Source organism: Crotalus tigris, unplaced genomic scaffold, assembly GCF_016545835.1.
Source record: "Crotalus tigris isolate CLP2741 ecotype Arizona unplaced genomic scaffold, ASM1654583v1 scf7180000024366.1712601, whole genome shotgun sequence".
NCBI lineage: Eukaryota > Metazoa > Chordata > Lepidosauria > Squamata > Viperidae > Crotalus > Crotalus tigris.
The window spans coordinates 423,819-441,847 of record NW_024100534.1 but is presented as its reverse complement, the minus strand read 5'-3'; the positions used below and the strand labels follow the sequence as shown (position 1 = coordinate 441,847).

At 47.4% G+C, this 18,029-nt stretch overlaps 1 protein-coding gene across 1 annotated transcript; it reads right to left on the bottom strand.

The window, feature by feature from the left end:
• Positions 1 to 1,550: 1,550 nt before the first annotated feature.
• Positions 1,551 to 3,201, bottom strand: POU3F3 (POU class 3 homeobox 3). Its single transcript, XM_039327745.1, has one exon. The coding sequence runs from the start codon at positions 2,955 to 2,957 to the stop codon at positions 1,620 to 1,622; it is 1,338 nt and encodes a 445-aa protein (XP_039183679.1). The 5' UTR covers positions 2,958 to 3,201; the 3' UTR covers positions 1,551 to 1,619.
• Positions 3,202 to 18,029: the final 14,828 nt, after the last annotated feature.

Sequence of the window (18,029 nt, the reverse complement as noted above, 5' to 3'; positions counted from 1 at the left end):
TTATCACATCAAAAGATACCCTTATTACCTAATAGCTGTCCGTATTTTTTTTCCATTTTATTTTTTTAAATTTGTGCTCGTTTGAAAAAAACACGTAATACAAGATCTGGGGAAAAAATAAATTACCGTTTTGCAGTAGTTCATAGGTATTCTGAATAAAATATTAAAAGAAGTCATTTAATGAAAATATAAAGCAAATTTTTTTAGATCAACAATGGATCTAAACAATTCTCTATTGCCGTCTTTTTTCTTTTTGTTTGTTGAAAAGTCTGTTTATTAAAACCTACCAAAAACACTGCGAGGAAATGGCAGTATTATAGAATCACTTCCACAGCACCCATTCAAGCAAGTTGGCAACGGATTTAGGAGAGAAGTTCAGATAAGTGCAGCTGTAGATGCCCAGTTGCTTTTAAAATCCCTTTATCTGAATTAGTCCAAAAATAAAAAATATTAATAAAAATTATCAGTGAGATTTTTAAAAATTAATCTTCCAGGGTGATTGGCAGCCATCAGAAGCATAATTTTGATAGCCCCTGAATTATTCCTTTTATGCCGCTGTTTTTCTTAATTCATGCAAAATCCAACTTTAAGGACTAACAACCTTGCTTCGCCTTTCCCCCTTCACCCCCTCCCGGCAGTAGGAGCCCTTCCCCCCTTTTCTTTTCAGGGTCAGCTTTCTACTTGTCCTGTTTCTTTCTTTCTTTATCCCCTCCCCCTCCTCTCTTTCTCATTGTATATAAATTTGCTTTCCTATCCCGACTGCTTATTTTTTTTAACTGCTGAGTGCATTATTTCCCCATTTTTCCCCATCTAAAGAGCCTGTCACCTTTTTCTTTTCATTTTGCAGAATATCATCCTTCTCAAGTGTATTCTTATCCTGCACCCAAAATTAATGTAGTTTAACCAAGAATAACTTAAGTTCTGGAAAGCAGCTAATATTTGTTACTGGTTTTGTTCCTGCTGCGGCTCTTTCTCTCTCTAACCTTTCGCGTGTATTTTTTTGAAATGCGTGTCTGTGTTTATACGTGCACGTGTTTGAGCTGGAGAGAAAAGTTTCAGGGAATCTCACAGGACGGTCCTTTGAAAAAGAACGGTGAATGCGGTGGCAGGTGGGTGAGGCTAGGAAATGACGAAGGAGAAGAGAAAGGTAGGGGGATAGAATAAAAGTAGGTGGCGGTGCTTGTTTTATCGCTGCAGGGAGCAACGACAGGGCATAATTTAGATCTTGTCGTGGGAAAAAAAAGAAAAGAAAAGAAAAAGAAAAGAATTATCAATTTTTGGTCTGTCTGGGTTTCCATCAAGCTGTTTTTCTCCATGCTGAGATGGAATTCCCATCGCTGGGCTGGGCTGGACTTCTCCAAATGTTTCTGACACAGAGACAGGTAAAAATGATGGGGTCGGGAAACCGAACAGAAACGTGGGCTGCAGGTGTCTGGTCGTGTTTTTGTTTTCCTGTTTGCCTCCCTTCTCCTTCTCCCTCCCCTCCCCCACCAGCGCTGTGCTTGCCTCCCCCCCCTCTCTCGGTTTCCTCTCCTTCTCCTCTCGCCCCCCCTCTCTCTAATAACTCCTCTCATTTCTGTGACGACCACTCTGTCCCTCTGACTGTCTTTCTGTCTTTTTCACTGCACGCTCGCCTGAAGTCCGTGGTGCGGGGGCGGCGTGTCGGAGCTGACGTTGCCGACCTGGGAGTAGACATCGTCGGGCGTCTGCTGCTGGATCCCAGGGGGAGTCATCCGTTTCTCTTTCTGCCTTCGGTTGCAAAACCAAACCCTGACCACTTCCTTCTCCAGCTGCAGGCTGTCCGCTAGGTTCGTAATCTCCTGGGCGGAGGGCTTGGGGCATTTCAGAAAGTGGCTCTCCAAAGCCCCCTTGACACTCACCTCGATGGAGGTCCGCTTCTTCCTCTTCCTGCCCTGCGCGGCGATCTTGTCGATGCTGGTGGGGCTGCCCGTGGACGAGTCGGCTTCCTCCAGCCACTTATTTAACAAGGGCTTGAGTTTGCACATGTTCTTGAAGCTGAGCTGGAGGGCCTCGAAGCGGCAGATGGTGGTCTGCGAGAAGACGTTGCCGTACAGGGTGCCCAGCGCCAAGCCCACGTCGGCCTGCGTGAAACCCAGCTTGATCCGGCGCTGCTTGAACTGCTTGGCGAACTGCTCCAGGTCGTCCGAGGTCGGCGTGTCCTCGTCGGAGTGCGGATCGTGGCTGTTCAGGCCGCCGCCGCCGCCGTGGTGCGGGTGCGGGTGCGGGTGGTGGTGGTGGTGGTGATGATGGCCCGGGTGGTCGCCCAGCTCTGGCGTGTCGCCCCTCACCAAGCCCGGGTGCACCAGGCTCTGGCTGCCGGGCGGGGGGCTCAGCATGCCGTTGACCGTGAAGCCGCCGGGTTGCGAGTAGATGAGCGACTGCTGCTGCTGCTGGCCGGCCATGGAAGGCAAGTGGGCGGCCGTGGTGGAGCCCCAGTGGCTCTGGTGCGGGGGACCCAGGTGCGGCGGTGGGGGCCTGTGGTGCAGCGCCGCGCTGGAGTGCAAGTCGTCCCGCCCGCCGCTGCCGCCGCCACCCTTCACGTCGGGCTGCTGCTGTTGTTGTTGCTGCTGCTGCTGCTGCTGCTGGGGGCTGCCCGTCATGCCCACCGGGCTGCTGGACCAGGGCGAGCCGGCTTCCGCGGCGGCGGCGGCCGCGGCGGCGGCGGCGGCGGCGGCGGCCGCGTGGGGCAGGGCTGTCACCCACTGGTGCGCGTGGCTCAGCATATGGCCGCCGTTGCTGGCCGCCATGGCGCCCTGCATGAAGTCACTCTGGACCATCTTCACGGAAGAAGGGTCGGTCCGGTAGCCCCCGCCGGACACTGAAGTGACGGCCACGCTGCCCGGCTGCATCCCTCCGCCGGAGTCCGAGTGGACGATGGAGCCCGCCGACAGGATGCTGTTGCTCGCCAGGTAGGGGTTAGACGCCGCCGTAGCCATCACTGCTGCTGCTGCTGCTTTTCTCCCCCCCACTCCACTTCGCACTCCAGCCTCCGCAGCCAAGGAGCGTGGGAGGAGAATCCTCGCCTGCCCGCGCGCCCGACCGCCCGCTCGGCCGGCACCGAGGCGAGTTCCGCGCCGTGCGCGCCCTCCTGGGCTCTGAGGTGCCTTCTTCAGAAAAGGCAGCCCGACCCCAGCGCTTCCGCGTCTCCCCCCCCCCGAACAGCCCTTGCTATTTACCTGTCAGCAGCAGCCAGTATATTGCAGCAGAGGGCGGGGGGGGGCAGGGAGAAAGAGGGGGGGGGGAGAGCGAAAACTAGGGGAGGGGGTCACCCGACAAGAGCTCCCCCTTTGGCTTTCCTTTTCTCCCTCAGGAGCATAGTTCTCTCGCAGTTTCTAGGTTGTTGGTTGTTGTTTTTTTCCCTCCGGGAAAGTTTCTTTCTTTCCCCCCGTTTTCCCTCTTGTAAGGCTTTGTAAGGTAAGTAAAATGCGGGTGGGCTCCTTGTTTTTTTCCTCCGCACGTCACGCGCACCCTCTCTCTCTCTCTCTGTCTCTCTGTCTCTCTTTCCGCCGGCGCGACTCGGCTCCTTAACGGTCTCTCTTGCCTCCCTTTTCTCTAACACACAAGTTTTGTTTGTGTCCTAAGAAAACTTCTGGCATGGCTGGCGGCGGAGGCGAAGCTGAAGAGACGGCATTGCTCAAAGTTGATGTCCGGTTGAAGCGCCCGGATCCCTTGGAAACAGGACTCCTTTGGCAACCTTTTTGCGAGGGTCTGGAGAAGACATTTTCCTTGCCTTTTCTGCCTTCCCTCCTTCTGGGTGCCTCTTTCTTCCTCTTTTCACATGGGGAAAGGAATCGCGGGCGAGCGGTTCGTTTTTCCTTTTTCTCCAAACAAAACCAACCGGCGAAAAAAGTTTACAATTTCTGATCCCCTCCCATGCGGGGCAGGTCTGGGGTGGACAGGAGGGAAGGCGAGGCGAGGCGGCGGTCCGGCTGCTGTGGGAGAAGGCTTGGAGTCGCCTGGGTGAGAAGAGATGTGCGGCGGCGTGAGCGCATATATGGTATCCTTTAGCCACTAACTCCAGTGGGAAAGTTCGCTGCCAGGTTCGCGAAGCGTTAGTTGCTCCGGTGGTGCTGGAGTACAGCAGCTCAGCTCAGTAATGCTCTTCCCTCGTTGCCGCTGCTGGTGTGCTGCCGCTGCTGCTGCCGCCGCCGCCGCCTGCTCTCCTCCCCCTCCTCTCTTTCTCTTTCTCTCCCTCTGACAGTTCTCTCTCTGTCCCTCCCTCGCAGAGCAGGGACTGTCGAATGTTTACCCTCAGCCTTGAGCGCGCGCACCACCACCACACTTTCCCAAATACAAGGAAGTCGAGCGCGAGGGCCCCTGCTGATTGGCTACCCGCTGAGTGATTGACAGGCCCGGAATGACTGGCTCAAGACGCGAGGCCCCCCTTCCGGCCGTTCCGATTGGTTGCTTTTTAATTTAGGCAAAGTGTCGTGGAGGCTGGAAACCTGCCCTACCCCCCCCCAAGTCCCCCTCCCTCGGCTTCTTCTTTCTGGCGCTGCCTCCCCTCGCTTCCCTCCTCCTTCCGAGGACCCACAACATCTTAACTCTTGGAGCCCGGCGAATAAATCGGAGCTTTCCCGGCTCTGAGCTGAGAAAAGGGAGGCGAGAGAAAGGCGGGAGGCGGGAGGCGCGAAGGGGGGGGGGAGCCAACGAAAAGAAGGGAGGGGGAGGAGGAGGAGGATAAAGAGGAGCAGGGAAGAGGGGGCTGCTGAGGTGGTGGTAGAAAAAGAAAATCCACGATATAATATTTTACTTGCGTGCCTAAAAATTCCTCTTATGGGCGCTTAATCCATGTGTCGGGGGAATTGCCTCATCCGCACGGCCCCGTCGGTAAAAGGGAGGAAGGGTTGTCTCCCGGCATCTTTCAAAGTTTACTCTTCTACCGGCTCCGTCGGATGCATAAAGAGGGGTTCCCCTTATTCCGACGCGGCTTCCCAGTTCCCAGTGGCAACCTCAGGGAAGCCGGGGCGAGATCCGTGAGCTTTGGCCCATCCGTGCAGGCAACCGGCCTCCGGTTCCTTTGTCTGAGGCTGTCCCGGTGGCTGCGCGTCATGTGGGGAAGCACAAAGCCCGGCTCACTCTCCCTCTTGGAGGAGCTTGTGCCCGCGACCCACCGGGGTCTCGGAGGAGAAGTTACCAAGTGGAAGAAAGGCTCTTCTTTCAGCACGCGCTGTTGCAAAAACCAGGGCAAGGCACAAGGCGTCCTTTCAAAGCCCTTCGCCGCACTTTTCCGTTGCTTTCTAAAATATGCCCGGACGCGCCTTTCCGACCCCCCCCCCCAAAGGACTCTTAGTTCCTTCTAGCGGCCTTCGCCTTTTTTTTCAAACTCACCCCTTTTCCGAGGGTATTTTGCAGGAGGTAGATCCGGCTCGAGGACCCCTTGGATGGCTGCTCCTCCAGCTGAAAGAGTTAAGGTGGGCGGGAGAGCGAGCGAGAGAGATGGGGAGAGAAAGGGAGGGAGGCAGGCAGGCAGGCAGAGCGGACGAAGCCGTGCGAAAGGCAGCGCGGCAGCGAGGCGACCTCAGTGAACAACGGGCAGAGAAAGTGGCGAGCCAAGCGAGGGGACGCGGACCTGCCTGGGGATTCTGGGGGGGGGAGAGAGAGAGAAAACACACCTTTCGGGCGTTCAGTGTGGTTTGGGGGTTGGCGGGGCTCCTGTCACCTTCATCTACCCGGTCTCTCTCGCAGGCTCTTTCGGTAAAAATAAGTCCAGCGTGTTTACACACTGAGAAGGGCAACACAACCCCCTCGCTGCGCGCGGACTTCCCTCCAATTCGCAGGCTTGCCAAAGAAAAGTCCCACGTAGGGGAATGCCAGGCTGGCGCTACCTCCAATTGTCCCTTCACCCCACCCTGAAAAAGGGAAGGTATGCGGGACTGGCCCGGTGGGGAGAGGAACCGGAGACTGGCAGCGGAGGTTCAGGACTCGCTCCAGTTCCTGCTTGTATAGTTAAAAACGACACACCATTTTAGGTCTTTGGTTTCGGGGGGGGGGGGAAGAAGGGTGGGAGACAGTAATGTGAATTATTCCGAGACCTACACCTCAGCCCAGGAAAGGCGAAATAGCCCGAGTTCCTTTTTTTTATTGCTCGAGTCTTCCCGAGGTTTTCCTCTTTCCAACGGAGCTGGAGAGATGAAGGATCGGAGACAAGATTCCATTGAATCGGTGTGAGATCTCCAGGTGCAGCGGAGTCAATGGTCGGTGCCAGAACCCCATGTTTTCTTTTCCAGCCGATTTTGCTTGGATCAGGCTCAAAAACCGAGTGAGTCTCGTGGTTTTGTTTACACTGAATGGGGAGGATAGCAGCGGTGCCATGGGGCCGTCTTTCATTAATATACAGTGAGGATTTTGTCTAAATTACTGCTATGAATTTCACAGTACATGCTTTCAAAAGCCGTCTCAGGTGGCCTGATGAAACGTGATAGCGCCTCTGCAGATGCAGTAATAATAATAATAATAATAATAATAATAATAATAATAATAATAATAATAATAACCACCACCATCATAATAATAAGTTTTAAAAAATCTCCCGGAACCCAGCCTAGACTCACCAAACAAAGAATTGCTGACTGAGTTTGACGTTTTTTTTTTTTAAATTTATTTAAGGTTAAAAGAAAACTTAATCCTCCTCATCTCCCCATCTACTCACTCCCCACCCCGCTTTCCTGTAGAGTGTGATTGCTTTGTCTGGGAAAAAAAAATCCAAAGTATAACAAGAGGAGAACAGTTAGTGCTGATTTTCATTTGCATAAATTTTCATATATTTTAGTGAAAATAATAGACTAGTGGAGAGCTGGGCTTAGTGGAGTCAGTGCAAAGGAAAATCTTTCCCTGGATCGTTGCGCTGCAGTCGAGAATGTGAATTTTCCTCCTTAATAGCAAAGCATTTAAAATATAAATTCTGTTCATACTGGAGAGCCTATTGGTAAGTGCATTTATATTTCTCTCCCTTTCTTGTCCTTACTTTTTCTTCTCACCCCCCCCCCTCCCATGCGCCCTGGAACAGTGTGGATGCATGAGAGGACTCCCCCCACACCTTCTCAAGCACCTTAGTGAAAGATTAACCCAAGAAAGAAAGCAATTTCTGAGTGCTTGTGGTGCCTATGCACTTTGGGGGGCACTGGTGTAGCACTTGGAGAAAGGGGGCGAAGAAAGAAAGAAAGACCATCGCAAGAAAGAGAGTGTTTCGCATTTGGCAAAGGAGTGGCCGGAAAGGGGGTGCCGTTTTCCCACCTCCCCCCACGAGAGAAGTGAGGATACCTTTAAAAACACTAACTGTACGCTATCTATGGGACACGGGCTGACCCGGAGGGGTAGCAACCCGGCGGCGGCGAAGGCCGGCAGTGATGCGCGCAGAGGGTTAATGTTGTAACTAGGGAACAGACGGTTAAGCACAACATCTTAGAGCTCTGTAGTGAAAGTCCATCAGAAAGAGTATAATCAATCAAAAACTAACCAGGACATCTCTTCATTTTATCCTCTGAGGAGGCTGGGACTGAAGCAGAAACAGCCGACTTCGCCCCAGCTCTCTCCCTCTCTTTCTCCGAGGCAAACCGACCCCCTCCAACACACCCACCCGCACCCGCACCCCACCATTCTCCTTGGCGCCCTTCCTCTTAGATCCCGGATTTCACAGAAGGGCTTGGAAACCTTCTTCTTGCAGAGGCGCAGATCGGAAGGGTATCCTAACGGGAATAATTAGAAAGCCGGCCAGGTTGGAAGGCGAAGCGGGTGGAGGCGATCGGGGGCAGACTGGGAGAAAACTTTAGCCGGCTCTCTAAATCCCTAATGCCGTGGGCGTCCCACTCCCCATTTCCATAATTCCTCCCCCCCCACTCTACTTTTTATTATTTTTATTTTCGTGTTCCAGAGTTTCCTCTTTGCCTTAGAAAGCCCGCAATTCACACATGTGTGTTTTTTCAGTTGTAAAACAAAAGGACCGCAACAGCACATAGCAAATCCCGGCATTAGATCGAGAGGTGGCTCGTAGGGAGGTGTCGGTTTCGGATGGGGGTGGAGGAGAACGGCCGGTCTCCCTTCTCTCGTTGGCGCGCTCAGCTTCCCTTTTGACTGGGGTTAACTCTGTGTGTTCCATTGGAACAGATGCCGTATAAAGCTGCTCCCTCCAGATCATTTGTTTCCTTGATGGGGGAACATTTCTGAGCGGAACATATTGGTTGCCATAGAGAAAGAAATAAAGGAAGAACACTAGTCACATTAAGCTATATGTTTGTGCACTGGGCTTTAGATAAAAGGCCATGCTCCAGCCAGAGAGAAACGAAGCCAAAACCAGAGTTTTTCTAGCTTCACTAAAACTAACTTTATTTTGTTTGGGGCTTTCACTGTACTACCTTATACGGGAATTTTATTGGTTGTTAGTTTTTTACGGTATGGTATGTTGAACAAAATAAAACTTTTTTAAGTTTTCGAGGAAACTGTCTGTCTTGGCCGGCAGGGGGCACGCTGTGGTGGCGATCGGTGAGGGGATTCAAAGTACTTTTATTGAGCATCAGTTGCCTTCTTCCAAAAGTTGTTAGAAAGTGAAATAAGGAGGGGGGTTATTTTCTCTTCTTATCTTCCATCTATCTATATTTCATAACAGTATATTTTTCTACGTCTTTACCTTGTGGCTATGAAATAGTGTCCCCTCACCCTTAAAAACATGAACCTACTATTTAGATAGAGTAGTCAGTATCACAAGAAAGAGGTAACAAAGGATGCGCCAGTAATGGGAAAATTGTCACTGTGTCTGGTCAACTGCTAGGAGCTCTGACTGAATAGCCACTCTTAAGTTATTTCCATTTCATTAAAAAAAAAAAACAGCAATCCAAAAAACATTCAGATAGCCAGTTTGGTCTAGTAGTTAAGGAAAGAGGCTAGAAACCAGCAGGCTGTGAGTTCTACTTCTGCCTTAGGCATTAAAGCCAGCTGGGTAAATTTGGCCTAGTCACTCTCCCTCAGCTCAAGTCATCTCAGAGTGTTATTGAGCTACTATTCATACAATAATACAAGCAGGATAAAAATATAATAAATAAAATAATCATGAAGAGAAGAGGAGAAAGAATGGACAATGTGCACCAGGAATTGAAGTTCTGGGGCCTATTTGAGAACTCAGTGATAAACCTAATTTATTTTTGCATGATGGAATATTTCTTTCTTATCCTGATCTCCACAGTGAAGGAGGAATTCTTATTTTACTCAAGATACTCCCTTGTCCCTAAGAATAAGAAAGTAACAAAATTGCTAAAGCAGCAAACACCATAGGAAAAAAAATGTAATACAGACATCATATTGCACATATGGACTACCTTTTCCCTCGATATGGTTGAAGTGAGAGAAGTGATTTTTAACTTCTCTCTAGAGATAAATAATTAATAAACTATTCCTATCTAGAACAGGATCTCAAGTCACACAGATATTTTCATCCCATATATTTGAATCTATAGCAGAGTACTATTAGGAGAGCGTTTCCTGGTTATTAATTCTGACTGAAATTCTCACTAAGTTTTCTTAACATAGAAAGAATCCTTTGAAAAGAGTTTGTGTGGTTTGAATGGTTGCTGACTATTGGCTGTTACTTTTCCATTCTTATTTGACTTTCACTGGGCTAAAATAATTAAAGGTATCTACAATTCTTTATGGATCACAGAGTCCTTGTGACACTCAGTGCTGATAGACAGACAGACAGACAGATCGATAGTAAATATATGGTGCTATTGTTGGACACTCATACTAATCCTTATATATGTCTACTCTGTTCTATCCATCCTCCCTGTTTATCACATTTTTGTTCTGGAATCTAGTATTCTGTCTTCTTGAATCTAGTACACCCCAAATTTGTTTAATTGCAGCTCTCATCATCCCCAACCATCACAACCCAAGAGCACACTGATTATGGGGTGATTAGATTGTGGTCCACAATAACTGGAGGGGGAACCAAGTTAGACAAGGAACAAGTTGGGTCCCAGAACATAGCAGTCAAGGTGGGACATAACAGAAGTTGTAAATCTCTCTCCCTCTCCCCCCCTCTTTTTTCCTACTCTTATCCCTGCAGGCATGATTGAAGAATAATGAAACAATCTTCCCCTTTCTTTAATAACAAGTTTAAGATCTTTCCTCTGCCCCCAACCTCCCTTTTCATGGTTAAAGATACCCAAATCAAATTTAAGGATTTTTGGATTGACTTGTTAACAATTTCTTGGATTAGTTACACAAACTGAAGTTTCCATATTGAGGGATCTGCCTTCAAAAGCTTTGACAATACCCAAGCACAGTTTTCTTCAGAGAACAATACCACCACCACTTTATCATATTTCATTTATGATTCTTAATTCCACAGTTTACAAGCGCTTGGGCTTGTAAATAGGATCCAAATAGCATTTTTAAACATTTGATATCTTAACCTCTCTTCCCCTATGTTCCAACTTCGATCTTGATTCGCCTTTTCCTCTTTCCCCTCTTTACTGCCATTCAGTGAAACTTTCATTTACATTTTAAATGTGCCTTATTTGTGTCTCTCTCTGTGTGATTCAGAAATCCAACTTTTCAGCCTTTTCCTTGACTTGATAAAAAACAAATAAAACAAAAACAGAACACAATACAAAAACTAGCAACAAGTTAATTGACAAGGCTATATTCTTTCATTACACCCCTCTTTCTCTCACAAATTTATATACCTTTGCATACACCTATGAGTTTGTACATACACACACACATACACACACACACACACACACCTACTGTATAAAGAATTCACCACACTGGTAGTTTTTGTTTGATTGGATTTATTATTTATTAAACACATTTATATGACTGCCCAACTCACACACAGGTGATTTCAGGTGGCATAATATTAGTATAAAGAGGATATTTATTAATTAGTTATGGATAAGTGCCTTTGTAGTAGAAATCAATATTATAGAGAGATTATTATTAGGGATTTCTTGCATCTTTTGGTTGCATTTAATAGTACAGTAACTTACTTACATGCCAGAATGTTTAGCTGTGTAGTAATATGGATCCATGCTGAGCCAAATTCTTAATTAGCAAATTTCGTAATTAATAACTTTCAGTTGCATCAAAAGGCACAGTACACAAATAGGATTCCATTAATTTTCAACAGAGTGGCTTTCTTTTTTTTTTTTTTTGCCAATAGTTTGAGGAAGGATGGAGGAAAGAGAGGAAGCTGAATTTGTCTCCAGTTGAACTTTCTGGACGGATCTTTAAATATATCAGGACCAGCCGGTGGAAAAGAGCTGGGATCCTTGCCCTGTCAAGGAAAGGGGCTAAAGCAGTGGAATTAAAATAAAAGAGAGAGAGTTTGGGGGTGGGGTGGAAGGCCGGGGAGAATATATGCCTGCTACGTTGAAAGAGTGTCAGGCACCGTAAGAAAACAACAGTGGGGCAGGCCTGCTCTTTTTATCCATGGGTCTCATTGTGAAGGCCCCAGGCTGGGCTTTGTTTATTGTTACCAGCCTAACAAAAGCCTTTCGGGTTATGTAATAAATTAGAAGGCAGGCAGGCGGGCAGGAACGGAGCAGGCCTTAGCCGGGCTTAGGGGGGAGAAGAAAGGGCACCTTTGCGGGGAGTGCCTGCGCGCCTTCCGATTGTTCAGGGCCGGGGATGGGGGAGAGGCGTCCCTTCAAACCGGCCGAGTGCGACGGAAAGTTAGCAACCGACTGGACCGAACAATGTCGCTCTTCTCCCCCAGGCTTTTAAAGCCAGTTGAAAGGAGGCGCCCCGTGTTCTGCCCGGCCCGGAAAGGAATTGCTCTCTGCCTCTGAACAATCCGGGCGCTTTCTCGAGTTAGGGGGCTCCCCGGTGCCAACCTTGAACACAATGGCCAGAAAGGCCTGAAAAGGGACTCGGTGTGATGGGGGCGGAGGCGGGGAGGGGGAGTGTGTGAGGAGCAGGAGACCCAAGAGCAACCCTGCTTTATTATAGGCAGGATCCCATTGTGAACTGCCTGCTTGATCGCTCGGGGGTCTTTCATCTCTATTGCAGCGGCGTGCGCATCCAACGTATAAGACGCGCACATATATCCTATATATATATATCCATATATATACCCAAGGAGAAGGCGCCAAATACTTAGGCAGCCCTGCTTTACATTGTTCGATTCCCCCTCCCCCCCCGCTTAATTTGACATTTGAACTTGTCTATTGTCTGAAGCGCTCGGTGCAGATTACAGGTCAAGCTAAACGGCTGCTCTTTTTGGAATTTCACACCAACACACACCCATACGCTGCCGGCTCGCCTTCAGGGAAAGGAGGACTTGCAATTTAGCCGCTGCTATGCTTGTGCGGAGTGTGTGCGTGTGTGTCTCCCACTTCACGTTCTCTCGCCGTCCAAGTTATCCATCATTTCCTATTCTCTTTTTTGCCTCCTCCCTCTATGTGGGTGTATCCACATCATCGCCGCTACTACTTCATTTTAGATATATTTGTTAATGGGGACGGAGGCGTATTACTATACAAGCGCTATCTCCGAGACGATTCGGAAAACGGCACGGCTGACGTGGCATTTTCCGTGAACCCAGACAGGACGCCTGTAACAAGTATGGTCAAAGGTGGTCCTTTCCTTCCCCACCCTGTGCATCGCTTCTGCCTCAAGTTTGACCACCTAGAAAAAAACATTGTTACAAAATATGGGAAGGAAGGCATCCTAATCTTCCAGTTGTCTTCCTTAATTTCCAGTACACGAATGGTAAACCAATCCGGTTTTTAATTCGGAAAGGGGATATACCCATACAGAGGAATAGGAATTACTTATTATATTATTAATATATTATATTATTATAAACCATTGGGATTATTATTATTATAAATGAAACCTATGCAACATCTATATAGATGGAGGCGGAGGTACAACTTCGTTTCAAATGTGAATTTTCCCTCCTACGCGCTCCACACAGAAAAGTTCGAGGCCGGGCAGGATCTGGAAGTCTGGCCAAAGTCCTAAGAGGTGGAAGGAGCGTCTGACCTGGCTAGGGAGAGAAAGGGATCCAGGGACTTGAGTTCCTGCGGAGGAGTCTTGGGCCAAATCTGATGGCCCTGCTGCAGACTTGGCCCTTAAACTGCATTTTTGAAACTGGAAATGTTTCGAAGAGCCTGGTGGCAACTCTGCCACCAGAGACAAGCTATTCTGTTTGGAGGTTTTTCCTCAGGCTTTGCTATGGTGGTCTTAGAGGTAAATTAAACCGTTCATCCAGCAGGCCCCAAGAGCGCTCTCCTTTGGAAGGAGGCCTCAGAACAGGTGGTTCGGGGCCAAGGGAGATTGGTCGTTGGCGGTGGGTGTTTTGTCTTGGTAGCAAGTTTTGCAAAGGTAGTGTTCTTCCCCCCTCTAAAGGACGCTTTATAAAAATGTAGCACCTTTATGGGAATTAGGCCGATTTAAGCCGGTACTTGGATTGTGATATTTGTGTTGCATGGTTGTGGAAGTTGACTAGGATATGTCCTAGGCTGCTGTGGAAGTTGGTGAAGCTTTAAGGGATAGCGTATTGTATTTCTTTGGGGATTTTAATTTGAGCAAATGGGAGCAGATCTTCTATGCGTTCGCAATAGGACCAGGGCTTTCAGCTCCTGTCGTTGTATACGTGTGTTCTGTCGTTTCCTCCGCTCCTTAACTGAAGTAAGCATTCCTGACAGAGCGCTAAAATAACGGTTGGACCTGGTTTCTAAATTATAAGACTCCCCTCTTCCAGCCGCTACTGTGTGTGAATCAGGTGGGGCGCGGAAGCCAGGTAGGATGGGTGCATGAAAGCAAAAAAGAACGTCGAAAGAGCTAAGGAAGGGAACGTGCACGCGCATGCGCGAGCGGGTGAGCGAACGGCTCCAGACAGATGCTCACAAGGAGGGGGACACAATTCTCGGGGTTGCCACCTGGGCGCGCTGATAGGCGAGCACACAAACACGCGAGGCCAATGCCGTTTTAAAAATGTTCTTCTCAACGTTTGGTGAGTTCAACCCTCCCCCCCAGCTTCTAAAGGTGAGTGCAGATTGCAATACTTGCTGCTCTGCTTTTTTTTTTTAAAAAAAAAGAAAAAAAATGTTTGTTTGACAAACAGGAGGTTTCTCCTGGGACAGAGGCCTTTGTGGCGGATCCCAACCCAGGATTACATTAATCAAGGCTTTATTTCCCCAGGGCCGTGCAGCACAAATTAGAGTAAATCCAGATGAAATTGGATCGGCGACAACTCGAACGCTTAGAATAATCTGCTTCCCTTTGCATTTTATTATATAAGGCCCTCAAATCTTTAAAAATCATCTGCGTCCCCTTCTGAGCACCCGCTTGTGCGGAACTTTGCACCTTGTTTAGAGGCCAGATTGATGCAGTACCTGGCCCGGCGCCTCTCATTCCTCCCTCTCCCAGTGGTAACACGGCCATAGCAAAGAATCCAAATGCTTGTTTATGAGCCGTTTCGTTATAAGGTGGCCTGAAATAACAAGCGCTCTGAAAAAGTAACAATTTCCCCCTGGGAATAAACCAGCTTCAATGTCGACAGTAGGGAAGGAAGAGCCTTTTTAGCCTTGCAGGTGTTTTTTTTTTTTTTTTTTTTAACGAAATGCGGTAGGTGAAAAAGGCCTCTTTGCTTTGGGCGTGAAAGTGAGAAATCGGACTTAAGAGGCTAGTCCTCTGCAAACCCTAGAGGAAGGAGAACTGAAGGGCGAGGAAGAAGTGACGAGCCATGATCCCAGGAACTTTTCAAAATTGGAAATTGGAGAGGGGGAGGGGGCGAGGTTAGAATATTTATATATTCTTGTGTGCTTGTATCGTCCTGCACGTCGCCTCAGCTTTCCTGTCGGCCTCCGAAAGGTTTCGTTCTCCGAGGATCTGCTCCGCCTCCTTGGACATCGGAAGGCAAACTAGAGCAGCAGCTGCGCTTTTCACGCATGCCGTCCGTCCGTTTGACCCTAGCGGGAGGCTTTTAAACTAAAGGAGCGGGGGGAAAACGAGTGGAGAGAAGAACGTAGGCGGGTAAGAGGAGAGGAAGATCCGCCTTGCAACAGCCAGGCGGACGAGACGGCTCGACCGAAGGTGCCTCAAGCCGAGGGCTGACAGCTTGCCTCTCCTAAACGCCGGAGAGCGCGGAAAAGGAGCTTCCCGCTTCGCCTGCGCAACTGCCAAAGTGCCTCCCGCCCGCCCGAAATGGCGCAAGCCATTGGCCGACCCGAGCCATCTCCCGTTTGGGCTGCTTCACTTTCCAGGCTAGAGTTCATTTCGCCGCCTTGACTGCCCGCTGCGCGCGCGTGCTTGCGCGGCCACGTTTCCCGCGCTGCCACTTTCCCGCATCCCCGGCCTGTGTCCCGCCAGCACTGTTTATCGGATAGGGCAAAGGCTGGTCAGCCGGCTCCTTACTTCCAGTTTGGGAGGGGGAGGGATGGTGGAAACGGGAGCCTCCATTTCCAGACGGGAAACAGCTCTGCGGAGAAGGGGGAGCAACGGAGGAGGAGGAGGAGGAGGAAGGAGGGAGGGAGGGAGACGCTGCATTAATGAGTCTCGCATACAATTCTCGCGCGCCCGCGCGCACACGTACAGCGGCTGTTCCTCCCGCCGTCCCGTCTTTCCCGCCTTCGGTAACGAAAGGACAGCCTCGGGTGGATGGCTGACGCCGCCGCGCTGGGTAACCCGTTCGCTCTTGGCCCGCCTCGCCTGACAGCCCGCTGTAAGAGACCTAGCTGCCGCTGAAGCTGCCGCCGCTGTCCTGACCGTCGGCTGGTAGGGCTAGTCAATCGCGGACACCCAGACCGGGGACCTCCGCTCGCAGCCTTGCAGCAGCAACCCGGACCTGACGGATCATTAGTTTTCTACTGGTCTTGCTCCTGCTAGCAGAGAGATGCGCGCCGAGGAGTGAGGGAAGCGGTGCGCGCGCGCGCGCCCCAGAGCTCCGTGGCGATGCTTTTGGTGGTGGTGGTGGTGGTGGTGGTGGTGACACCGGCGGAGCGCCGCTTTTTTGAATGCTGTTTCCCCTCTGCGTTTCCTTTACTAAAATTGGGTACCCCGGTCTGCTTGCGCTCTCTTTCATTTCTGCCTTCTTTCCGTCCGCCTTTCCCCTCTCTCTTCCCTTGCCGCGAGGACCAAAAATATCAGAGGGGAAAAAAAAAAACTTGCTTCTTCACTTGTCTCCTTCTTGACAGGGCTGGTCAGTTAACCTAGGAGCCCTTAGAAGGTTGGTATGATTGCGGAAGAAAATCCTTCGCTTCCTATCTGTTCAGTAAGTTTTTTTTAAAACAACCCTCGTTCACCTGATGAATAATATTCTGCCTTGGTGAAAATTTAGTAACTGTAAAAAAAAGGAAAGGAAGACATTGTTTTTTGTGTTGGTACGCTACAGTTGTGGTTGTGGTTATTTTTGACTGATTTCAGTTTGATATGTAAGAAGTTTGTAGGCTGGCCAAGTAGAGCTATATAAAATACTATGTCTATTGAAATCTACCAAGAATTCTGTCTTTTCCTGAGATTATATGTAGCACACACATGTATGTAATTTTTCTATTGTTTAATTGAAATTATGTTCAGTATCTGGGCATACGTTTTTGCTGCCTTAAATTTTTAGCTTTGTGAATAATCATTATGGTATGCTATTATCACAAAGTTACTGGACCTTTTTCCCCCCTGGCTGCCAATACTTTCAGACACATTTTTCCTTTATAATTATCTGCTGCAACAATGTATTTGATAGTGTATATCACATCTCTTAATCTATTTCTTTATCATTTATCTTGACATTGCTTACTTTCAGGCAGGAAGAACAATTATATTGTCCAAGTTATGTATGAAAGACCTTACACATTTTTGTCAATGCTGTGTTTGAATCAAAAGCTAAAATTTATAGTTAGTATCGGAAGAAAAAATTATCAATAAATGCAATACATCATTTATTTACTAGTTTGCAGGTTAGAGTAATAATTTATAAGCTAATAAATAAACTAATTATATTGAGCTGCTAAGTTAATCAAAGTGTTTTTAAAATGTATACCCAATCTCCCTTTGTGCAGCTCAGTATGTATAACATCTTAAAAATTATTTACTTACTTTAGGTAGGAAAAATAAACCATATGAAAATATAAATTGGAATGTCAAGCTATATTGTGTAATATTTTAGCATAAGTAATTTAGAACAGAAAGTTGTATCAATAAAGGAAAATATTCTTTTGAAATATGAAGTGTTTGACATGTGAAAGTTATTAATAAAACATGGGAAATGTAAATGCTATTTTTTAAAAATAAAATTAATCTGAACTTCATTTTTCACAATAATTACTATTTCCTTAAGTATAAATATTTGATTTGGATTCCACTAGCAGAATTTAACCTTTTGCATAATTTTAAAATAGAGATAAAATATTATCTGCACAATTTGAACTCATCACTTGGATTTCAAATACGCCTTTACTGCTTTTAACAAAATAATGCATTAATATCACAGTGTTTAAAAAAATCCAAATTTCTGAAAGTTAAACATACTGACAAGAGAATGAGAAATACTGGTTATATTTCAGCACACAATTCAATGTGCTTAGTCTACTGAAAATGATTGGATGGTGTTTATGCTTTTTTTTAGAAGAAGAATTTTGGACATTTATTTATCAAGCTAAATGCTTCTTTGCAATTCTTATGCTTTCAGTAAATAACAAATATTATTATCCTGTAAGCGCCTACATATAAATAGGAAATGTATTATACATAAAACTTATAATATCTCCAGTAAGCCTCTTTTATTTGTTGTATGTCAATAATACATTATAGTATATAAATTAATATTCATGTCTTGGGTACAAAATAGTTAATCATTAGCATTTGGCCCAAATAAAATAGATTATTTTTGTTCTGAACAATCAAATATTACAACAATCTGCATAAATGTAAATGTGATTTTTTTTTAAAAAAATGATTTTAACAACAAAATTAATATAGAGAGTTGTGGTTTAAAATATTTATAAAGAGTTTTTAGCATAGCCTAGCAAATAATAAAGGGATCAAGCACATGATATCATATCAGAATA

What these genes read in the sequence shown, in the direction of transcription:
- POU3F3 (XM_039327745.1), bottom strand. Translation starts at nt 2,957, where the DNA reads ATGGCTACGGCGGCGTCTAACCCCTACCTGGCGAGCAACAGCATCCTG.